A 20,922-nucleotide genomic window follows, 5' to 3' on the forward strand; every position below is an offset into this window, starting at 1 on the left:
TTTAAAATCTCCTACCAAACTTACAATTTCATTCCACTTTTTCTTATATTTCCTCAAGTTTTCATTTATATTACATTTCTGAAATATCTTAATATTCATTATCATAATCTATATACAGATTGTATTTTCTAAATAAGAATTATCTGTATTTCATCTACTTATTTTTTGAATGCTTGATTTTTTTTGTTCAGACTCAACCAATAAACTATTGCCCAACCTTTAAGCCACAAATGAAATAAATGGAAAGTATACAGTGCATTTTTACTTAGTACGCTTATTTTTGGCAACATAAAGAAAAAAGAAAGTGTTGACTGCTAAAATGCACTGACCCCCAAAGTAAACCACTACAGTAGTAAAATATTATAAAACAGCTACCTAATCAAGAAAGTATTAACAGAATCACTTGAGGAATAGTTTTAGAATGTTTAAAACATTGTAAATCTAAGTCACAGTAACCATTTCTAGAAAAATTTTCATTCATGTTACCTTTAAGTGACAGGACAAACTGCTTAAAACTAATTTTAAAGTAGCAAATTACCTTTTTATGATTAGAAACCCTTCTAAGATTGTCTTCTTCAATGTGAGGGAGCTGCAGAAGGGGAGACTTAAACTGCTGAAGGCCTTGCACAGCCATCTGGGAAAGCTTCATGCAGTTTTCCAGGGATGCCAAAGTTGGAGCACGAAACTCCCTTTCTTAGAAAGAATAGAAGAAAAGCAAAAACAGGTCTGGGCTTTTTATATGTTCAGGAGTACACAATTCATCACAAAAACAAATTCATGTGAACATCCTTAACACCTCAAATTTTATGATCACAGTGTTGAATTTCCTTTAAAAGTTACTGGGTGAGACACAGAAAATACACAAACTTGGTCAAATGCACATACTGACATCATCCATAACAACAAAACACAACCAGTATCTCTTTTTTAAGGGTCTCTCTTTCCATTACTGACCATAAATAAACTCCCTCGTTCTTTTTTCCATTATGTAAAAAACACTACATGTCAGATGAATCATCATCACATCACTTAAAGAATTACTTCAAACTCATTGTTAACCTAATTCTAAAACTACTCAGAGGAAGGAAAAGGGTATTTTAAATCTTTGCAAACAATAAATAACAATAAAACAATGAAAAATTAAATTCAAAGAACATAAGTCACCATACTTTACATAATAAAAAATACAGGAAAGAAATAAGAAAAACCATGAACAAAACTGGGAAAACTGATTCACCTTACAGACAGAATTATACTAAGCACCCAAAAATCTTAAAACTATGAAGTGTAATCTGTATGTGCTTGCAAGAAAAAGTACAACATAATTATGCTTCCTCCTCACCTTCACGGCTCCGGGCCATTATTATTAGTTGGCAGATTACATTAACCATTTCTTGAAGTAGGGCAGGGCATTTTTTCAGCATAAATTGCTGATCTGCAAAACAATAAGACACCTGAAACAAATCATTCTTCTTTTATGATTAAAACACCTTTATCACCTGTAGTCCAAGACGAATGCTAAATTTAAGCTGTCACACACATTTTTCACATGACCTCAGAATATTACAGAATATTACAAGCGTTTCTCCTCGGCAGCACTATGTCAAAAATCAATCAGAAAACCCTACCTCAAATTAGATGTTTCAAAGGCAAACTTTTAATATTATGGTCTTGGGCTTTATAAATTACTCCCTATCTTTTTTTTTGGAAATAGCCTTAATCTTAAATTTAATCATAATCTTACTAATTTAAGAACTTCAAAATTCTTCTTCTTGTGTACCTAAATTCCTATAATTATGGATAAGTCCAAAGACTAAGACTGAGAATAAATGTCAACCAAATGGAGAGAGGAGGATAGGAGGAGGAGGAGGGAGACAGACACTTTCATTTATACTACATATAATAGTTAACCATTAAGATCATCCATCGGGGTTGGTACTCAACCTAAAAAAAAATCTGTTCCCTGATTCTAAGATAATTGGTAAAAATGGAGATGGTTTCATATCTGTACAGAACGTTAGGAACAGAATTACTAGTTAACTTGCAACTTCAATAAACAATGCCTAAATAGCGCTCCTTGAGTCCATCATAAGCAGCCTATCCTATCATTAATCACTGAGCATCAACTGACCTTGTTTTCAAAGGCATTTGATTGCATTATTCGCTTAAAGTGGTGGGGGGAGGGTTGGTTCATTCAGAAAGAAAATTCCCTAAGGATAATAACTTTCTTTTAAAACTTCCAATTGAAATAATGCAAGTGGAAAGAGATGACACTCAAATTCATGACATCCCTAGAAACACCACTGTCCCAATCCACTGCTTTTCTTTTAAGTAGAATAGATGGCTTCAAGTACTTATGAAGCTTTAAATAAAGATTAAACAGACACTTCATTGGTAACTACTGCTGGAGTATGATGGTGGTACTGGTGGCAGTGACTGAGACATCTGTTGTGAAAATCCATTTTTTCCTTGCCCCAAAAGGCTTACAAAATCCTTTTTTAAAAGCCATCAGGAATTATTGTATAATCTGCAACTGACTTAACATTTTTCATTGAGAGTATTCTCTCACCTTGAAATACAACATTTTAACATTTGCCAAAACATCTGACTTACTAATACCTTCAAAGAATTTGTGAACTATGTACGTAGCATATAGATTTGTTTTTAAAAGGTCCTTGAGTAATTATCTGATTGAGCAAAAAAGAACAGTGACCAAAAAACACTGCACCACGAGGTCTAATTAAATCCACCTCTTCTGTACCACTAAAACCCTATAGATATTAGAATCACAAATACCTTCTTCAAGGGTCTCAGGAATTTTCATTCTAGCAAGATGAGACAGTAAAAGAACTCTGGCCTTCAGGCTATATGGGCAGGTAAGTGGCGGCTCATTCTTCTTTAAATTAATGCTGCCAATTTCTCTGATTAGCTAGAGTAAATAAAATAATTATTTTAAAATGTATACTTAAAAAAGCATTAACCTTATATACTTAAATGTTTATCAAGGAATTTGGGAGACAGGCCTAACCTGAGGTATTAGAATATTATCTGTTGGTCTGCTTGTGGCATCCTTGTTATACTGAGGATCAAACTCAGAGGCTCCAGCCAAGACCATGATAAGACCTAAGAAAACAAAAGAAATATGAAGAAAAATAAATTTGCTCACCCATTAATCCGCTTCCCATGATACTTGATTAATCCTAGAGTGAGGCAGTTTTCCAATCACACACAATGCTAAAATCATCTGAACTCCACTATCAATAAGCATTAATCTCTCTCATAACAAAAGAAACATCTCACTTTTTAAAATGTGTGCAATATTACCTATCACAAGTAAATAGAAATACACATCAAATTAAGGGCCCAGGAGCAACTAGGTGCATTAAAATCACTACAAATAGCATCTGTTTCTAGACCTAAGCATGTGTTCCACAGAAATTTATAGTAGGAAGTATTTTTTGTGATGTTACCAACTGCTTTGTAAAAAAAAAAAGGGGGGGGGGACTCCATGGCTAAATAAAGCTGAGAAATAAGAGTTAAAAAGGGTTTCAGGTTTCTTCACTTCATGACTCCTCAGAGCCTTGAGTAAACTACAATATATTGTAATTTGCAGAAATTTTTATTATGGAACTCTGGAGGGTTTTGTAGGGATAGTGTTCCTTGAAATACACATGATGTGAGGTCACATATATTAGCGTTACTCTCGTTGGCCTATACAAGTTCTTTAATGACTGGCACTATAGTCATCAATCTTACCTTACAGCAGAAAATACATGCAACATCCTCACAAAAAGCAGGACGGTAAAGAGGTTAAGTGCGTAGCTGAATGACCTAGAACAATATTCTTCACCTCTCTGTGGGCCTCGGTTTCTTCATATGTACCTGACACACAGTCAGCATAGTAATGTGTGTGAGCTAGTACTATTACTACCCTCAAATGTCTGAATGAAAACAACAGCTATATAAATGGTGCCAATGCTAAAACCAAGGATATATAAGCAAACCCACCAGCTAAACAAAGCTTTATGTATGTACTGGTTTAGGGCTTGGGAACCACATTACCTGAGTTCCATCCTAGCTCTGTCACTTACTGTGTATCCTTGGGCTCAGTTTCTTCATCTATAAAATGTGCTTAAAAACAGTACTTATTTATGGGGGCATACAAAGATTAAATGAGTTAATACATGCATAGTGGCTAGCAATGCCTGGCAATGACAAATACTCAAGAAATCTTAGCTGGTATTATTACAAAATTAGCCCACAAGAAGTTTTACCATAAAATTTCTGGAGGGAAAAAAATATGTATTGATATATACATATACATATACATAGCTGAGTAAAATGGGAATAACAGAACTACAGATTAAGACATATGATAAAGGGTGTTAGCATTTTCCTCCAGCTTTAGCTATAATGAACTGAATATCCCTAAAACTATTAAATGGAATTTCTCCAGTTGAATATATATCAACTCTACATAAATGACTCAGAAAATAATCTAATATCACAGTTACTTAAATTTACTTACGTTTCATATCCATATTTCGGGTTTTATAAACAAAGTATGTATAAATCTGTGTTGTGCGTATTAGAATCTGGTCTCCACTATAGCGTATTGAGCGATACCACCAAGAGCCCTAAAACACAAAATTAAACCAGAAATAAAGCATAAAAACCATGATAAATGTTAATTTTGATGCAGAATGGTCAAATTTTCTAAATGTTCATAAACCAATAAAAAGACCTGCTCTTTAGAACAAATGCCTTTGTTACATATTTCAAATGATTTATTTGGTAAATATTTATGCTGCCTGAGGCCTAAACACCAACCTACCTCATTACATATATATGATTAAAACATTTAAGTTTCAGCTAGAAATTGTTTAAAGACAAAATAGGAATGAAACAACCCACTGCTATAAGCAACAAGCTGGTTCCTCACACACAGCATGTCTTCAATAAATATTTGACAAATAAGCGTAGAAGCAATTTTATAGTTGATATACTACTTTCATTCACATTATTCCACACAAGTGGATTCTCACACAACAATCCTATGAAGAAGGCAAGACAGGTTAATTGTTAGCCTCACTATGGGACCCATAGGAACCGTAAGATCAGTAAGAATACCACCAGTCATAAGAGTAATAAACAATAAAATCATAAACTTTATGGTACCTCCATATTGAGGTACTATGCAACTGTTTTTAAAAATGAGGTTGTTCTACATGTTGTACCCCTATATGAAGCAAAAGTCACAGAACAATACATATAGTAAGATCACATTTAAAAAAAAAATGTGCACATGTATATATACATAATGCATAGAAAAATATCTGAAAAGGAAGCAAACTTAGCAGTGATTATCTCTGACAGAGAAATGGAGCTGAGGGAGGTGGTAACGGAAGATTTTCATTTTAAATTCTAAATACATCTGTACTATCTCATCTGTGTGTAATTTTTGGATCAGGAGGAGATTCATTTTAACATACTAAAGAGATGTCACCTTTAGAAGACCTTTAAAGTATAACTGAATATAAGATTCTTAAAATTCAAGGATTAATGGATTATATTCTAATACAAATTACAATCTTATAAGGAGACTCCAAAGCATGCACCGATTCCCTTCCCTAAAAAATGTTAATAAAAAGAGCTGGAACTTACCACAACAACTGGAAGGATAACCATGAATGCCAATCCATATACAAGTAAAACCTTGAATTGAAAAGGAAAGAAAAAATTATGGCCTTCATCAGGTAAATTATGACAACATCCATGAACACTTATTTTGAGGCTTACATGGGGGAGGCACTATTAAAAGCACTCCTCATGCAGTACTTCATTTAATCCTTATTTTCAAACTCTAAGAGGAAGGTACCATTATTATTTTCCTTTTGCAGATAGGGAACCTTCAGCATATATAGTCATCCCTCGGTATCCATGGGGAACTGGTTTTAAGGCCCCCAAGGATACCAAAATTCAGGGATGCTCAAGTCCTTTATATAAAATGGTGATAAAAGCGTAGGGCCTCTTTACCCATGGATGCAAAACATGCCGAAAGGGAGGGCCAACTTCAGCTGACCCTTGAACAATGTGGGGCTTGGCTCCCCGACCTCCTTGCAGTGAAAAATCCAACTCTAACTTCAGAGTTGGCCCCCCATTACCTGTGGCTCTGCATCCACAGATTCAACCAACCATGGATTGTACAGTACTGTAGTCCGTATTTATCAAAAAAATCCACGTATTAAGTGGACCCACAGTTCAAGCCCCGGTTGTCCAAGGGTCAACTGTATTATATATCCACACCTTGGCAAGTAGTTAGTGCCTTCGAAATAAATGGTAGAAGCTGGTTTCTTTGCCTAAATATCAAGCAGAACACATAATGTTCTGTTTGCAAGTAATTTCTATCTATTGGTCTTAGATTTCTGTCCTACTGCTTGATCCCAAATCTGGTAGCTAACTATCTTTTCTCTTCTCTAGTATTCCCTGAATAACCCCAAGCATAATAAACATGCTTATATACAGCAACTATATACCCTGGAAAATAACATGTAAATAAACAGCCATAAAATAACACTAAATAGCCATTTTCAAAACAAAACATGGATTTTTTTATTGCTTCAAAGATAGCTCCTAGATAATTATTTTCAAGAAAGGAGAAGTAGGGAATTCCTGAACAATAGGTTAGGATAATTCCTGATGTTTTAAGAGTTGCAGCCTCTATATTACAGACTGAAGTCTGATATCCTACTGTCTCCTGAAGTGCCATATATATCATTATGTTAGCACACATTAAAATTAATTTAGCCTGGGTAAATGTGGAATAAAAGATAACTTAAATTTTGAGCGCTACATAAGATAAATGTAGATACCATAAAAAAACAGTGGTTCCCTAAACCAAGAGTAGGACCCAATCTGAAACCACCTCCACAAGAAATCACAACTGTAAGGAATTCCTTAAACAGTGCGGGGGTGTGGGGGGAACCCTACACTAGAACACACTGCCCCAAACCAACAACCTAATAATAGGAACCGATTCTTTTCTCCATTATGCAAAAACAGTTTTCACAATACACAGCTAAATTGAAAACAGCACACCAGTATTTTCTTTGTAAAGCTCTCTATATATTACCAAGCTATATCGAACACATTATAGTGTCTTATTTAAATGTACTCACCAAAATTGAATTTTTCTGGTCAACTATCCAAGCTGGCAGGGCAATTCCAAAGCTTGTGGCTAAAATAGGAAGAATATTTTTGAAGAGTCTCCATTTCCAGTTTTCTTTCTTTATATCCCCAAATTCTGTCTCCCCCAGGCCCTCCAAAAAAGCTTTAAGATTATCTTATTATGTGTTTCCATTACACAAAAGTTGATGGACATGGTTTATATTTGAAACTTTAAATTTTTCCAGAAGAAAAAAAAATTCTAAGTATGTGAATTCCTTCTTCCCAGAACACTTAAATTCTTTTGTATGTCCTGAGTTTATGTAAACACTATGAATATATGAGAAAATGTTTAGTCAGTAAAGAAAAACAGATTTTATCCATCCAATTTTTATCAACTACTAACTGGAAATGAAGAATAATGACAGTGACTACTTTCCTCATCAAATCAATCAAAGTTCTATCTTTCAAACCAATCTCTAGAAAGAAGAATAAAGTAAAAATTAAAGGGAACTCAATTTACATATTTAACTCCTTATGGTTGTAATTTTCCTATTCACAAACTAAGAAAATCAAAACATTCTTTTCAATCTAGTTTAACATTTTTATAATATACACATATGATAACCCCAGTATTTTTTAATCATCATTTACCACACCTTGAGGCCCATCTGGATTTCCAAACTCTTCCCAATTTTTCCGGGACTCTTCATCAGTTAAACTAGCATAAAAGGAACAAAGGTGCAAAATTAGAAAGCCACATCTGAAAAATAAGTACTCATATACACAAACTCCATTAACTAACCAACTCACTTCTTAAAGATAATTTCAGAGAATCAAGAAAAGAACTCTCTGAAATCAGAAAAAAAGGGGGAGAGGAAAATAAGAAATTCAGCATTAACAGAAAATGCTAACTATTGAGCCCAGATACAAATTCCTAGTTGGCCCATGGGTTCTCAGGTTTAGCCAGTTCAAGCCAGAAGATGCAACTTTAAAGGCTACTACATTTTCTAAGGAGGCAGGGAGGATTATAGGTTACTTTTAAAAATCTTATACACTCAGATATTTCCCAAAATTTCTTCAATGTTCATGTTTTTACTTTAATAATGATATATATCTTTTTTTAAATATAAACTTAATACATGATTAATAATAATCCCTCCAAAACTGGCACCACATTCTCAAAGAAAAAAATAATAACACCTATAAAATTCCACTGCTTTGGAAAAGGTCATTTGCATTGTGCTAAGATCACAATTTTCTCCTAAGCCAACTTCCAGCAAGACTAAGAAAATACCTGCTAAAGCAACAGCTTCTTAACCCAAGCAATATGAAAGTGACAGTGATTTTTTAAACACCTAACATGAATATAACCCCTGACCTGGGCAATGGCTCAAGGCACAGGGTGAGAGTAGTTTTATTCCAGGTCCCAGTATAGATGTTAAAAAAAAAAAAAAAACATTAAAAGAAATTTTCAATCCCTTCAAAAACTTTACAATGCTGTTAAGGAGACAAGGCAGACACATACACACAAAATGACCAATAACATAATAAGGAAGGCATTCTTGCAGACCAATTGGCAAAAGATTACGTTTATGTCCAAATCTAATTTTAGCCATATTTCTATTTCCCAGAACATATGCACTTAAGATACAATGAATTTTCTATTCAACAAAGCTCCAATTGAGAGAGAGAATGCAGAAGAACCTTCATAAAATTGCAAAATTTTTCAATGATTTGAAAATATTTTTAAACTTATCAATTTGGTCATTTATGAAAACAAGAGCCTTGATGTCTTTAGTCCTTATTCAACTATAACTCCACTTACACTGTTTGACCTAAGGCCGCAGTAAAATACAGGAGCCAATGAAAGGCATTATTAGAGAGACTGCAAGTTAATAAGGAGTGGTGCTAAGATTCCTTTCTGCTAAGGGAGGGATGTTTTTCAAAAACTTTTGCCTTTGTTTTCCTGTACAATTGTCCACCCCACCCAGAGCTTTAGCTATTGTTTCTTTCAATTTTCTGTCTCCTAATCAGAGTCTTTTCCCCAAAATAATTATCTCTATCCCCTCCTGACTTTCTAATGATGGCAGCACCATAAACTGTTCTGTTCTCTATACAATGCCCTTAGGTTTTGCAAAATAAAGCACAGCTCTCATCAGAGAAGCACTTGATTTTTCAACCTGCATACACACCTGATTAAAATTCCATTAACTCATTCATTAAACCATCTGTACAACTGTTGTGTAACCATCCTGTATACTCAAAGGAATTATCCATTTTTTAAAAAGTCAGTGTAAGAAAGCAACTGATTTTGGGCTACTTATTAGTGCTTCAGTATCCATTCCTAAGACTTAAGGTACTTAAAAGCTATGTGATTTCAGTATAATTTATATATAACAAGCTTAAACAACACCAATGGTGCTAACATAATTTTTTTTAATTCAATGAGTATAAAGCTTCCTAAACATGATTATACCCCTTGACTTTGGGGGTGGGAGGTTATATCATAGATCCTATTAGGAATCTAATGAAACCTATGCCCCTCCTGCCCTGGAAAAAAATGCACATTTACAAACACACATAAATTCTGTATACAGTTTCAGGGACCTCAGTTTATAAATCCTAACCCAGAGAATGCTTTCACTAAATTATATGCGAAGGGCCTGAGTTGGCTATGTAGAGCTAAGTTACATATTCATATGTAAGAACACATGAAAACATACTTTTTAAAAATCAAAATATCTTTAAGGATGTAAATCATGCTGCCCACTTGTTATAAAGTAGTCTAAACATAGATTTTACACCCAAAAGCAAAATCCCAACTATATCCAGAAGAATGAATCAGATATCAATATCAGATATCTGATATCAGATATCAACATCAGATATCTGATATCAGATATCAACTCCTCAAAAATAACCATACCTCCTTTCCTTTAAGTTACAATCTGGTCTGAAGAAATAGGAATGACCCAGCTTGTTTATTATAATGAGTGAATAAGGGAAGAGAAACCAGCCTGAATAACCAAGGCAAATTCTGAAAAACTTTGTAGATCATGCAGTTTTTTATAACTGCATTCTACACGTTGCTTGAATTACATAACTTAGGCTGGTAGAGTTATACATACATAAGATAGCAGCTTCAATCACTCAGAACCTATATTCAGTAAAATGAGCCCTTTTAACTAATCTAATTATACTTGTACAAGTTACAATAACTCAAAGTTCTGGGTACCATAATCATTTTACTTCTTCATTTGTCTGATAGACCATCAACTATTTAAGACATTTTACATACAAAACATTCTACATCTTGAACATGTAACTGAGTTAAAACCAAAGGCCATATATTATTCTTCTGTACTTCTTAGAATAGTGACCATACATCATAGAGTCAGATTTCCAGTAACCTGAGAACAAAATCATGAACTTGAAAGTGTTACAATACCTGAAAACTCAGGGGGGGAGAAAAATAACTGTACCAAAAGCACTAAAATTAAAACTACTAATTATTTTGGGGAAAAGAATCTGATTAGGAGACAGAAAGTTGAAAGAAACAATAGCTAAAGCTCTGGGTGGGGTGGACAATTGTACAGGGAAACCAAGGCTATCTGACTTCCTCTGGAAATCTTCAGTTCTTCTTAAATTACCTGAAGACAGCAACTAAGGCACTGCAATACTTGTGCAACAAGGGTAAATGCTTAAAGGAGACACTGAAAAAAGGGGAAAAGGAGACACCAACTGAAAGACAGCAATCTGGAGGACGTCTGCTGCGTAGAAAAGAAAATGTAGTATACACTTCAGAAGCTCCTGAAAGTATTGCTTTATTACAGAATCATATTCACATAGATAACAAGCAATCCACAAAGGGGGGGCAGGCTAGGCAGAGAGGAGACGCGGTCAATATACTTTTATTAAGCACAAAAATGCGTAAGATGATATTTCCCAAACTTTTGTCATTCACATTCCACTTTCACAGCCTGCTATTATATCTGCATATCCTATTATTTACTTATATTTTTTAAGTTAGCGTACAAAATTATATACATCACCGAGTCCTCAAAAAACAGATAACATCTTGTCTGTATTTTACTCTTTAATTCAACATAAGAGCTGTGTGGGATATATCTATGATTCCTGAAGAGTCCAGCTAACTTTTTAACTCTTGTAATATTAATACTCAAGGAATTACTTCAAATTTTATATACCCTATCCTGTTTCCCCAAAACTAAACTCATCTTTAGTTTATAGTTTAAATGAGACAAGCTATAAGCCAAAATAAAAGAAATAGATCTAGCCTAACAAAAAGCCTAGAAATGAAAACAAGGTGCAAGTATATCTCTTCTAATCAGGATGCTTTGAAAATAGCTCAATTAACACATCACTTATTACTTAATTTAACCAACTTACATGGCAAAAGCACTACTGTAGTTATTTAAAATTAAGGTTTGGCTAAATTAACACTTCAGGGTTGCCAGGTAGTTCCATAAATGATAGACTCAACATATGAGGCGCTTAATAAAAGTGTATGACAACTATTTTATTACTACTTTATTCAAATAGAAAACTATCTTTACCACTCTTAAAAATGTGTAACGGGTCCTATAATACTTACGCTGCATAAGCTTTTGCTATCCTCATGAACATAACTTCATCACCTCCTTTATCTGGATGATACTTAAGTGACAGCAAACGATACTGTTTCTTAATTTCTGCTACTGTCGCCCCCTAAAAGAAAAGGCTTTGTTTTAGTAAAAATAACCACAATGCTGTAAAAACGTAATCCATCCCACTTTGAACTTAAAATATTGAACTACTCAATATTTTCAGAAACAGAAAATGAAGTTTTCATCCTATATATACCTTGTCCTATAAATTTCACTCACATATTTTTAAAATAAAAATATTCATTTTGTCCAAGATATTTTATTTTATTGAGCACCTAGTATGTGCCACGCAGTACCCTAGGCACCGACAATTTTAGACTGATACTATATAATGCCATTTAAATAAAATAAAATGATAGTGACATTTAAATATCAAAGAATGATCACAGTAAATTAAGTCTGGCTGAAAAAAAACTCAAATCAAAGGTTAACTTCCTTTCTAAGAAAAAAATCTGAAGAATTTCTGGTTTCACCTGCTTGTCAATATTTTAATGTTAAGTAAATACTTAATAAGTTTACCTTAGTTGTTTCCTAATTAGATTCAATTTCTATGAATAAATTTTTCACATTGATTTTTTATGGCATTAAATTGCCCCTAAACCTTTTAATCTTAAAAAATCTCTCTTGATAACCATGATCATCACAATAAGAAAACTCAGATGATACGCAAACTTTTCTTCTACAAAGCAGAAAGCTACAAGATTAACACACTCCTTACTGTGTATCATATGAGTCTCTGGATCAAGCCATCTACTGAGGAGAGACTAGAAGTAAAAAAAAAAGTAGTATGGCAGAAAAAATGGAAAGGGCACTAGATTCACCTTGGTTACTAAGAAGTTATGGGACCCCAGACAAAACACAAATTTTCCAGGCCTCATTTTCTCCATGAGAAAAAAAGGGTAGATGATCTCTAGCATTCATTTCAGTTCTAACTTTCCACTGATTAACTTAAAAGACCAATTTTCTACTGGGACCCATCACTCAAGTTCAATCAAGAAAGTCAGCTAACAGGTACACTCAAGATTAACCTGAATTTCTATGACAAAGACACCAACACACTGCCTTAGTGTCAACTAACACAGGGTCCCATCCAACTAACATAAATAAACCTCCTGCTTCTAACTTTGCATTAAACCAACCTTAGAAATGTCTTTTAAAAATATACTAACTTCTCATCTCATCTTCAGATATTTTTACATTTTAGCAATTACAAACCAACTCTTAATAGGATGGCAATCAACATCTGTGGCTTAAAAAACATATGCTGGGGCTTCCCTGGTGGCGCAGTGGTTGAGAGTCCGCCTGCCGATGCAGGGGATACGGGTTCGTGCCCCGGTCCGGGAGGATCCCACATGCCGCGGAGCGGCTGGGCCTGTGAGCCATGGCCACTGAGCCTGCGCGTCCGGAGCCTGTGCTCCGCAACGGGAGAGGCCACAACAGTGAGAGGCCCGCGTACCACAAAGAAAAAACAACAAAAAAAAACATATATGCATTAGAATAATAATGGATTAGGTATCTTTTTTAACTGACCAGAGTCTGATTTCTTCAGGCACAGCTCAATTTCTTTTAGGCTGTGGGCCCAGAGTATTTTCAAGGGACTATATAAAATACTACTTACGGGATCCAAATTTAATACTTCATAAGGATTGTATTCTTGATATTCTCGGTCTGTTTTGGAAACTTTGTATGTAAGGAATAATAACAATGCCCATCCTGCAAGCAGAACTATTTTCCTGTTTAGAAAAAAGATAAGTGAAGTATAAATAAATACAACTATATGGTTTTCCTTTAAGATTCTAAAGACACTATGGCAAGGCATAAAACGATCTTAAGTAGACTCATGTCACTGTGCTATTGACTCAAATTCTATAACCACTGGGTTGTAAGACACAATAAGGACAGCATCTTTTTTCACCTTTGAATTCTCCAGAATCTAGCAGTGCCTGGCATATAATATTCTCTCAGTTACTATTTGCAGAATTTTAAGTAAGAAGTTAATGTACTCATTAACTTATTGGACCCATTCCATTAGATCAAAATATATTAATACTTAGTATTCAGTTAACCATTTAATGTAAAAAAGAATTGCTCTTGACCTTGTAATTACACTTTTAGTAAGATAAACTATGAAAAATAATGGGTCAATTGTGCAAAGATGAATAAGTAGCCTTGTTTATAACAGTAAAAATTTGGAAACAACCTTAAATGTCCATTTATAAGGAACTAATTAAATAAACCATTTATAGGAGACTAATTAAATAAACCAAGATATAGCCACACAATAGAACATTTTTAGCTAACAGATATAGAAAGATGTGCATAACAGGTTAAAAAAAGATATAAAAGAACATACAGTTTGAAAAAAAACTAATTTCTTTTCTCCTCAATATGTTCTATTTAGTAAAAATATTCAAAAGATTGATATTATCAGTGTTGGAGAGGCTAAGGTAAAAAGGAACTCTCATACATTCTACACTCTGAAGGAATATCTGGCAATAAGGTTATCAAAAGCCCTAAAGAAGTATATACCTTTTTAACTATCATCTATTCCACTTCAAGAAATTTAGAAGGAAATAAACTAAAATTAAGTTTATAAAGTATAAAAGGGTGGTTACAGGTATAATTCATAACTGAAAACATACACACATAAATGTCCATCAATAGAGTACTGAAAAGATAAATAATAGTACATCCATAGAGAGATACTATCTAGACACTAAAAATATTTGCTGTGGAAGATTATCTACCTTGTACTGTTCAATTAGAAAAACAGCTTTCAAAGCTGTATGTATAATATAATCCTATTCTTTGTAAATAAAAGTTTATTATAAGTAAAAATATAGAAGGTAAATCTTTTTTTTTTAACATCTTTATTGGAGTATAATTGCTTTACAATGGTGTGTTAGTTTCTGCTTTATAACAAAGTGAATCAGTTATACATATACATATGTTCCCGTATCTCTTCCCTCTTGCGTCTCCCTCCCTCCCACCCTCCCTATCCCACCCCTCTAGGTGGTCACAAAGTACAGAGCTGGAGCTGATCTCCCTGTGCTATGCGGCTGCTTCCCACTAGCTATCTATTTTACATTTGGTAGTGTATATATGTCCATGCCACTCTCTCGCTTTGTCACAGCTTACCCTTCCCTCTCCCCATATCCTCAAGTCCATTCTCTAGTAGGTCTGTGTCTTTATTCCTGTCTTACCCCTAGGTTCTTCGCGACATTTTTTTTTCTTAAATTCCATATATATGTGTTAGCATACAGTATTTGTCTTTCTCTTTCTGACTTACTTCACTCTGTATGACAGACTCTAGGTCCATCCACCTCATTACAAATAGCTCAATTTCGTTTCTTTTTATGGCTGAGTAATATTCCATTGTATATATGTGCCACATCTTCTTTATCCATTCATCCGATGATGGACACTTAGGTTGTTTCCGTCTCCAGGCTATTGTAAATAGAGCCGCAATGAACATTTTGGTACACGACTCTTTTTGAATTATGGTTTTCTCAGGGTGTATGCCCAGTAGTGGGATTGCTGGGTCATATGGTAGTTCTATTTGTAGTTTTTTAAGGAACCTCCATACTGTTCTCCATAGTGGCTGTACCAATTCACATTCCCACCAGCAGTGCAAGAGTGTTCCCTTTTCTCCACACCCTCTCCAGCATTTGTTTCTAGATTTTTTGATGATGGCCATTCTGACTGGTGTGAGATGATATCTCGTTGTAGTTTTGATTTGCATTTCTCTAATGATTAATGATGTTGAGCATTCTTTCATGTGTTTGTTGGCAGTCTGTATATCTTCTTTGGAGAAATGTCTATTTAGGTCTTCTGCCCATTTTTGGATTGGGTTGTTTTTTTGTTATTGAGCTGCATGAGCTGCTTATAAATTTTGGAGATTAATCCTTTGTCAGTTGCTTCATTTGCAAATATTTTCTCCCATTCTAGGGGTTGTCTTTTGGTCTTGTTTATGGTTTCCTTTGCTGTGCAAAAGCTTTGCAGTTTCATTAGGTCCCATTTGTTTATTTTTGTTTTTATGTCCATTTCTCTAGGAGGTGGGTCAAAAAGGATCTTGCTGTGATTTATGTCATAGAGTGTTCTGCCTATGTTTTCCTCTAAGAGTTTGATAGTGTCTGGCCTTACATTTAGGTCTTTAATCCATTTTGAGCTTATTTTTGTGTATGGTGTTAGGGAGTTATCTAATAAGGTAAATCATCTTAATGGTGGTTATCTTTAATGATGAGATTGAATAATTTTTTTATAACTTTTGTATCACAATTTGTTACATTAGGTAGGAACTGTTAAACAAAGACATAAATGAATCATAGGAGACCTAATCAAACAAAACTGAAGTGACCTATTTTCAAATACAGAAAGAAAACATTCCGTGTGTTTAAGCTCTCTTGATAGGAACCTAGCTTAAATGTGTTTATTTGGAGTTTCCAGGATCCAGTTCCAACCTACCTCCTTACTTTTATCACTCTAGTATTTCAAACAAAATAAATCCCCATATCCCACAGTCCCCTAAGCTTTTCCCACCATTATGCTTTTGCTTTCTTGGGTCTTTCAACCTAGAATTCCCATTCCCCATTGCTGCGTATCCAAACTATATTCATCCTTCAAGACTCAACTCAAATTATGTATCCTCCAAGAAGCAATCCTTAACCCCTGTTAAGATGATCAATGGGGATATCATGGTTACAGTCACAAAGAAGCACAAACCATGAACTTCCTCCTCTGGCTCGTTGCAAACTCCTTGAGCACGTGGACAGGATCTTATTCAGTTCTGACTAACCTCAGAGTAACAAACAGAGATGGCACTCAGATGCAAATTTCTTTCTATCTGACCAAATTAATGCTCTAAACCTTATTAAGGGCATAATACTGCAAGCTGCTTTCCATACTATCTGTATGCCCAAAGACGAAGAGGGAGGCCTACCTGGAATACTCCCACTTTTACCTGGCTATCTAGGGAGAGGTAGTTAAGAACATAGGCTCTGGAGCAAAAACTACCTGAAGTCAAATCCCAACTTTACCACTTATTAACTTAGAGATCTTGGCAAGCTGCTTAGCCTTTTACAATTCAACTTCCAACTTTTAGGGTGGGTCTGAGAATTAAATAAGATTAGGTATGTAAAGCCCCTAAAAGATGCCTCACAGATAGTAAACAACCAATTCATGGTAGCTATTTGCTGTTATTAGTAACTCTAACCCAAGTCTCAGCTTTCAACTAGGACCTCACTTACAAGGAAATCTTCTCTATCTCATGCCAGTTAAGAGCCCTCCCTCTGTTCTTTCATGGCACACCCTCCCTTACAACCCTTACTAAACTCTATTATGGCATTCACTTGTTTACTTGTTAGTATTTGTTACTCAGGTATGTCAGCGCCTAGTATAATACCTGACACATACATAGCACACAATAACTACTTATTTTATGAATAATGAAAATAATTTAAAACAGTAACTTTTGACTCAAACCGAAAGTTTGCTAATACCCTCAATATGCTAAAGAACACTTGAAAATGTATTTTATTTCCACACAAACTTAGTAACTCCAAATTTTGCTTTGTGAACTTCCCCAAAAGGCTACAAAGCTCAAAAAACAATGATAAAAGTAAAATTGAAAACCACTAAAGTAAAATTTTAAAGCAAACAAGGGTAGAAGAGAAAGGGAACAAAACACCTAAAACACACTACACCCTGCGTTAGATGCTCTTCATGTAGCATCTAGCTCTCTGAGCCAAAGAATAAAGGGAAGAGAGAAGAGGTTAATGACAGAATCCCCAGGCTGATGAAAACTACCACAACCAATAAAACCACACTCTAATCTCCTGAGAGCCATACCAGAGGTAGAAACATAACAGATTACATCATACTCTGTGCCCAATTTTTTAAAAACATGTTTGGTTTCTCTTAAAAGACAAACATTTTCCCTACATACGGCTTCAGTAATTAAGTTGAGGTCTTGTGTTTTTTCTTTTAAGCAACTTCCGGAAATTAGAGTATTACACAATGACTACTTAATTTTGAAAGAATGCTTCAAGATTAAGTAGCAAAAAGGTTTTGATGGTTCCTGACCTTATCTAAAATTTTACCAGTATTATTTAATTCTTCCTTATTTAAACATCCATTAATCTGTACTTCTATTTAAGTAAATCTCTTTACTAATTATTAAAGAGAACATCACAAAGTTGGGTTTTTTTCTTGAAAACTGAGGTTCAGATACCCACAATGTGTTGACCAAGGCCCAAAACAGAAGAGACTGGAAAGCCAAAAATATCTGCCTGCTGCCTCATAAAAGTTTAATTTAAAACGAGAAGCAAGGACTTCCCTGGTGGCGCAGTGGTTAAGAATCCACCTGCCAATGCACAGCACATGGGTTCGAGCCCTGGTCTGGGAAGATCCACATGCCATGGAGCAACTAAGCCCATGCGCCACAACCACTGAGCCTGTGCTCTAGAGCCCGTGACCCACAACTACTGTGCCCGCGGGCCACAACTACTAAAGCCCGCGTGCCTAGAGCCCATGCTCCGCAACAAGAGAAGCCACTGAATGAGAAGCCCACACGCCGCAACGACAAGTAGCCCCTGCTTGCCGCAACTAGAGAAAAGCCCGCGTGAGCAATGATGACCTAATGCAGCCAAAATAAATAAATTAAAAAAACAAAACAAAAAATGAGAATAGCAAGGAATACATAGTGAACATGAAACTACTCTTGTAAACACTAATTTTGCCTTTTAGTTTCACACCATTGAAGAACTCTTAACACCAAAGCTAAGATTTCCCTCCCTCTACAAAAGAACTAATCCAGGCACATATTTTGAAAACTATCATCATCATTTAAACCAATTTTTCTTTTTTTTTTTTTTTTTTGCGGTACGCGGGCCTCTCACTGCTGTGGCCTCTCCCGTTGCGGAGCACAGGCTCCGGATGCGCAGGCTCAGCGGCCATGGCTCATGGGCCCAGCCGCTCCGCAGCATGTGGGATCTTCCCGGACCGGGGCACGAACCCATGTCCCCTGCATCGGCAGGCGGACTCTCAACCACTGCGCCACCAAGGAAGCCCTAAACCAATTTTTAAAAATAACTGGATACACTTTTACTAATATCCTCTGCTAGGTCTTGCCCTCCTATCTACTGGATAGATATATGTAGGTAAATCACAGGATACAGTCCTCCAATAATGGCAGCTCTTTCACTTCCCCTCAGTTTCATCTGTTACCTGTAAATTGATGACTTAGGGTGAAGGTCCAAAGCCCAGGCTAACCAGCATTACCCGACAGCCTCAAAAAATCAAAGACACCTACTCTAATTAAACATGCTAATGGCCTGTTTAAGCAGATGGCCCTGCAAAAATAAAGGGTAACTAGGTCCCCACTCCACCACCTCTTGGGCAGGAACTTGGTCAAGTTCCCTCATCTCCTTAGTCTCAGTTTCCTCATCTGAGAAAAAGCAAAAATATCTACCTTAAAGTTAACATAAAACTAATGAGATAACATATAAAATCCTAGCACAGCACCTGGCACACAGTATGTGCTCAAAAACTTCAATCACCAAGCAAACTTGACCCTGTCACCTCCGTGCTTTCGACAACCTTTTAAAGATTCCTCCATAGTCTTTAAGACAAAATTCAAATCCTGACACAAGATATACAAGATCTTCCTTCAAGATTTGACTTCTCTTTCTCCCCTCCTCCCCCAAGTCAGAAGTACACTCTCTCTCTTTTTGAACTTCTAAACCACTCTGTTCAGACTGTTTTCAAATTTACTAATCACATCTTACCCCTACTAAGGTTACAATTTCTTTACAAACACATGTTTTTATTCATCATTATACCCCTATTTTATATGATACCTAGCAAAGAGTAAGCACTAAGTATGTTTTTTATTGAAATCAATTACTTACTTTACTGTAGGAATAATATTTGGCTGAGGTTTTAATAACCGTAAACGATACCACATACATCTTCCATATACTTTTCTGATATTCTTTAATCGATTTTGCTCTGTCAAAAAAAAGAAAAATAAGGTGATAAGTTCAACGATTTCCACAGTGAAGGCAAAACCAGAGTTAAAACCATACTAACCTTCATTATCATGCTAATATTATATTGGAACAAAGTACTCTCTACTTAAACTTTTAAGAAAAATTCACAAGATAGGCTAAATTTTCTACCACTTAGAACAAATGATCTATCTAGAAAATTTTATTCAACTACCAGGCAATCATTTGTCATGTGAGACTTAACTTCTAACTGAAAAAATTATAAACTGACTTGAACCCAAAATATTTAGTTATATAATCAGTAATTTCTGAGAAATTCTCTCCTCCTTTCCCTTCTGCTATAAAAGTAACAAAAAGTGCAAAATAGTTGGAACGTGCACTTTATTAAGGAAGCCAAGCAGAAATGATAGTCTTCAAATATGAAAATAATTATGTTAAATGAGAAAAGTCACCCAAACCCTTAAGAAGTTAAAATAGGTTTATATGAGAGTTATAACAAAAGGTATTATTTTAGTCCCCAGGAAAAATCTGCAATTCAATTAAAAAGGAATTAAACCAAAGCCAACGTATCATATACTGTTTTACTAAGCTCACCACAATCACTTGGTTTGAATAACTCTCCCAAGTTTAAAAAAAAATTAGGTAAGTTTTAAAATAAAAATCTACCTTTTCATGAAGATGGCATATAGAAAGCAAAGAAAGAAGCCCATGCCACTCCAAAGCCAAAAACAAAAGCTTGGAAGGCCAAGAAGGCAGTGCTAAAAAGCATCCATATCCACACACACAGAAAAAGAAGACTGCATGTTACCCACTTTCTGGGTGGCTCAAGAAACCCCGAAGGCAGCCCGTTTATCCTTGGAAGAGTGACAAGCTTAACCACTATGTCATCATTAAGTTCCCCTTGAGCAGGGAGTTGGTCATGAAGAAGACAGAAGACTGCAATACACCTGGGTTCATTATGAATGTCAAAGCCAACAAGCACCAGATCAAACTGTCTATGAAGAAGCTCTACAACATTGACATGGCCAAGGTCAACACCCTGATCAGGGCTGATGGAGAGAAGAAGGTATGTTCGACTGGCT

At 35.2% G+C, this 20,922-nt stretch overlaps 1 protein-coding gene across 1 annotated transcript in view; it reads right to left on the reverse strand.

Annotated features, from left to right (window-relative positions):
* SEC63 (SEC63 homolog, protein translocation regulator) overlaps positions 1-20,922 on the reverse strand; it is a 68,925-nt gene that overhangs the window by 27,900 nt on the left and 20,103 nt on the right. The window contains exons 2-12 of the mRNA XM_029223943.1: positions 19,742-19,841; positions 13,453-13,567; positions 11,783-11,895; positions 7,824-7,885; positions 7,179-7,237; positions 5,665-5,715; positions 4,529-4,637; positions 3,029-3,123; positions 2,797-2,929; positions 1,343-1,435; positions 539-693 (exon numbers count right to left, since the gene is read on the reverse strand). Coding sequence (XP_029079776.1) covers positions 539-693; positions 1,343-1,435; positions 2,797-2,929; positions 3,029-3,123; positions 4,529-4,637; positions 5,665-5,715; positions 7,179-7,237; positions 7,824-7,885; positions 11,783-11,895; positions 13,453-13,567; positions 19,742-19,841 — 1,085 coding nt within the window. The remainder of the gene's footprint in view (positions 1-538; positions 694-1,342; positions 1,436-2,796; positions 2,930-3,028; positions 3,124-4,528; positions 4,638-5,664; positions 5,716-7,178; positions 7,238-7,823; positions 7,886-11,782; positions 11,896-13,452; positions 13,568-19,741; positions 19,842-20,922) is intronic.

Source organism: Monodon monoceros, unplaced genomic scaffold (assembly GCF_005190385.1).
Source record: "Monodon monoceros isolate NGI ecotype Baffin Bay Population unplaced genomic scaffold, NGI_Narwhal_1 Super_Scaffold_15, whole genome shotgun sequence".
In the NCBI taxonomy this organism is placed as follows: Eukaryota; Metazoa; Chordata; class Mammalia; order Artiodactyla; family Monodontidae; genus Monodon; species Monodon monoceros.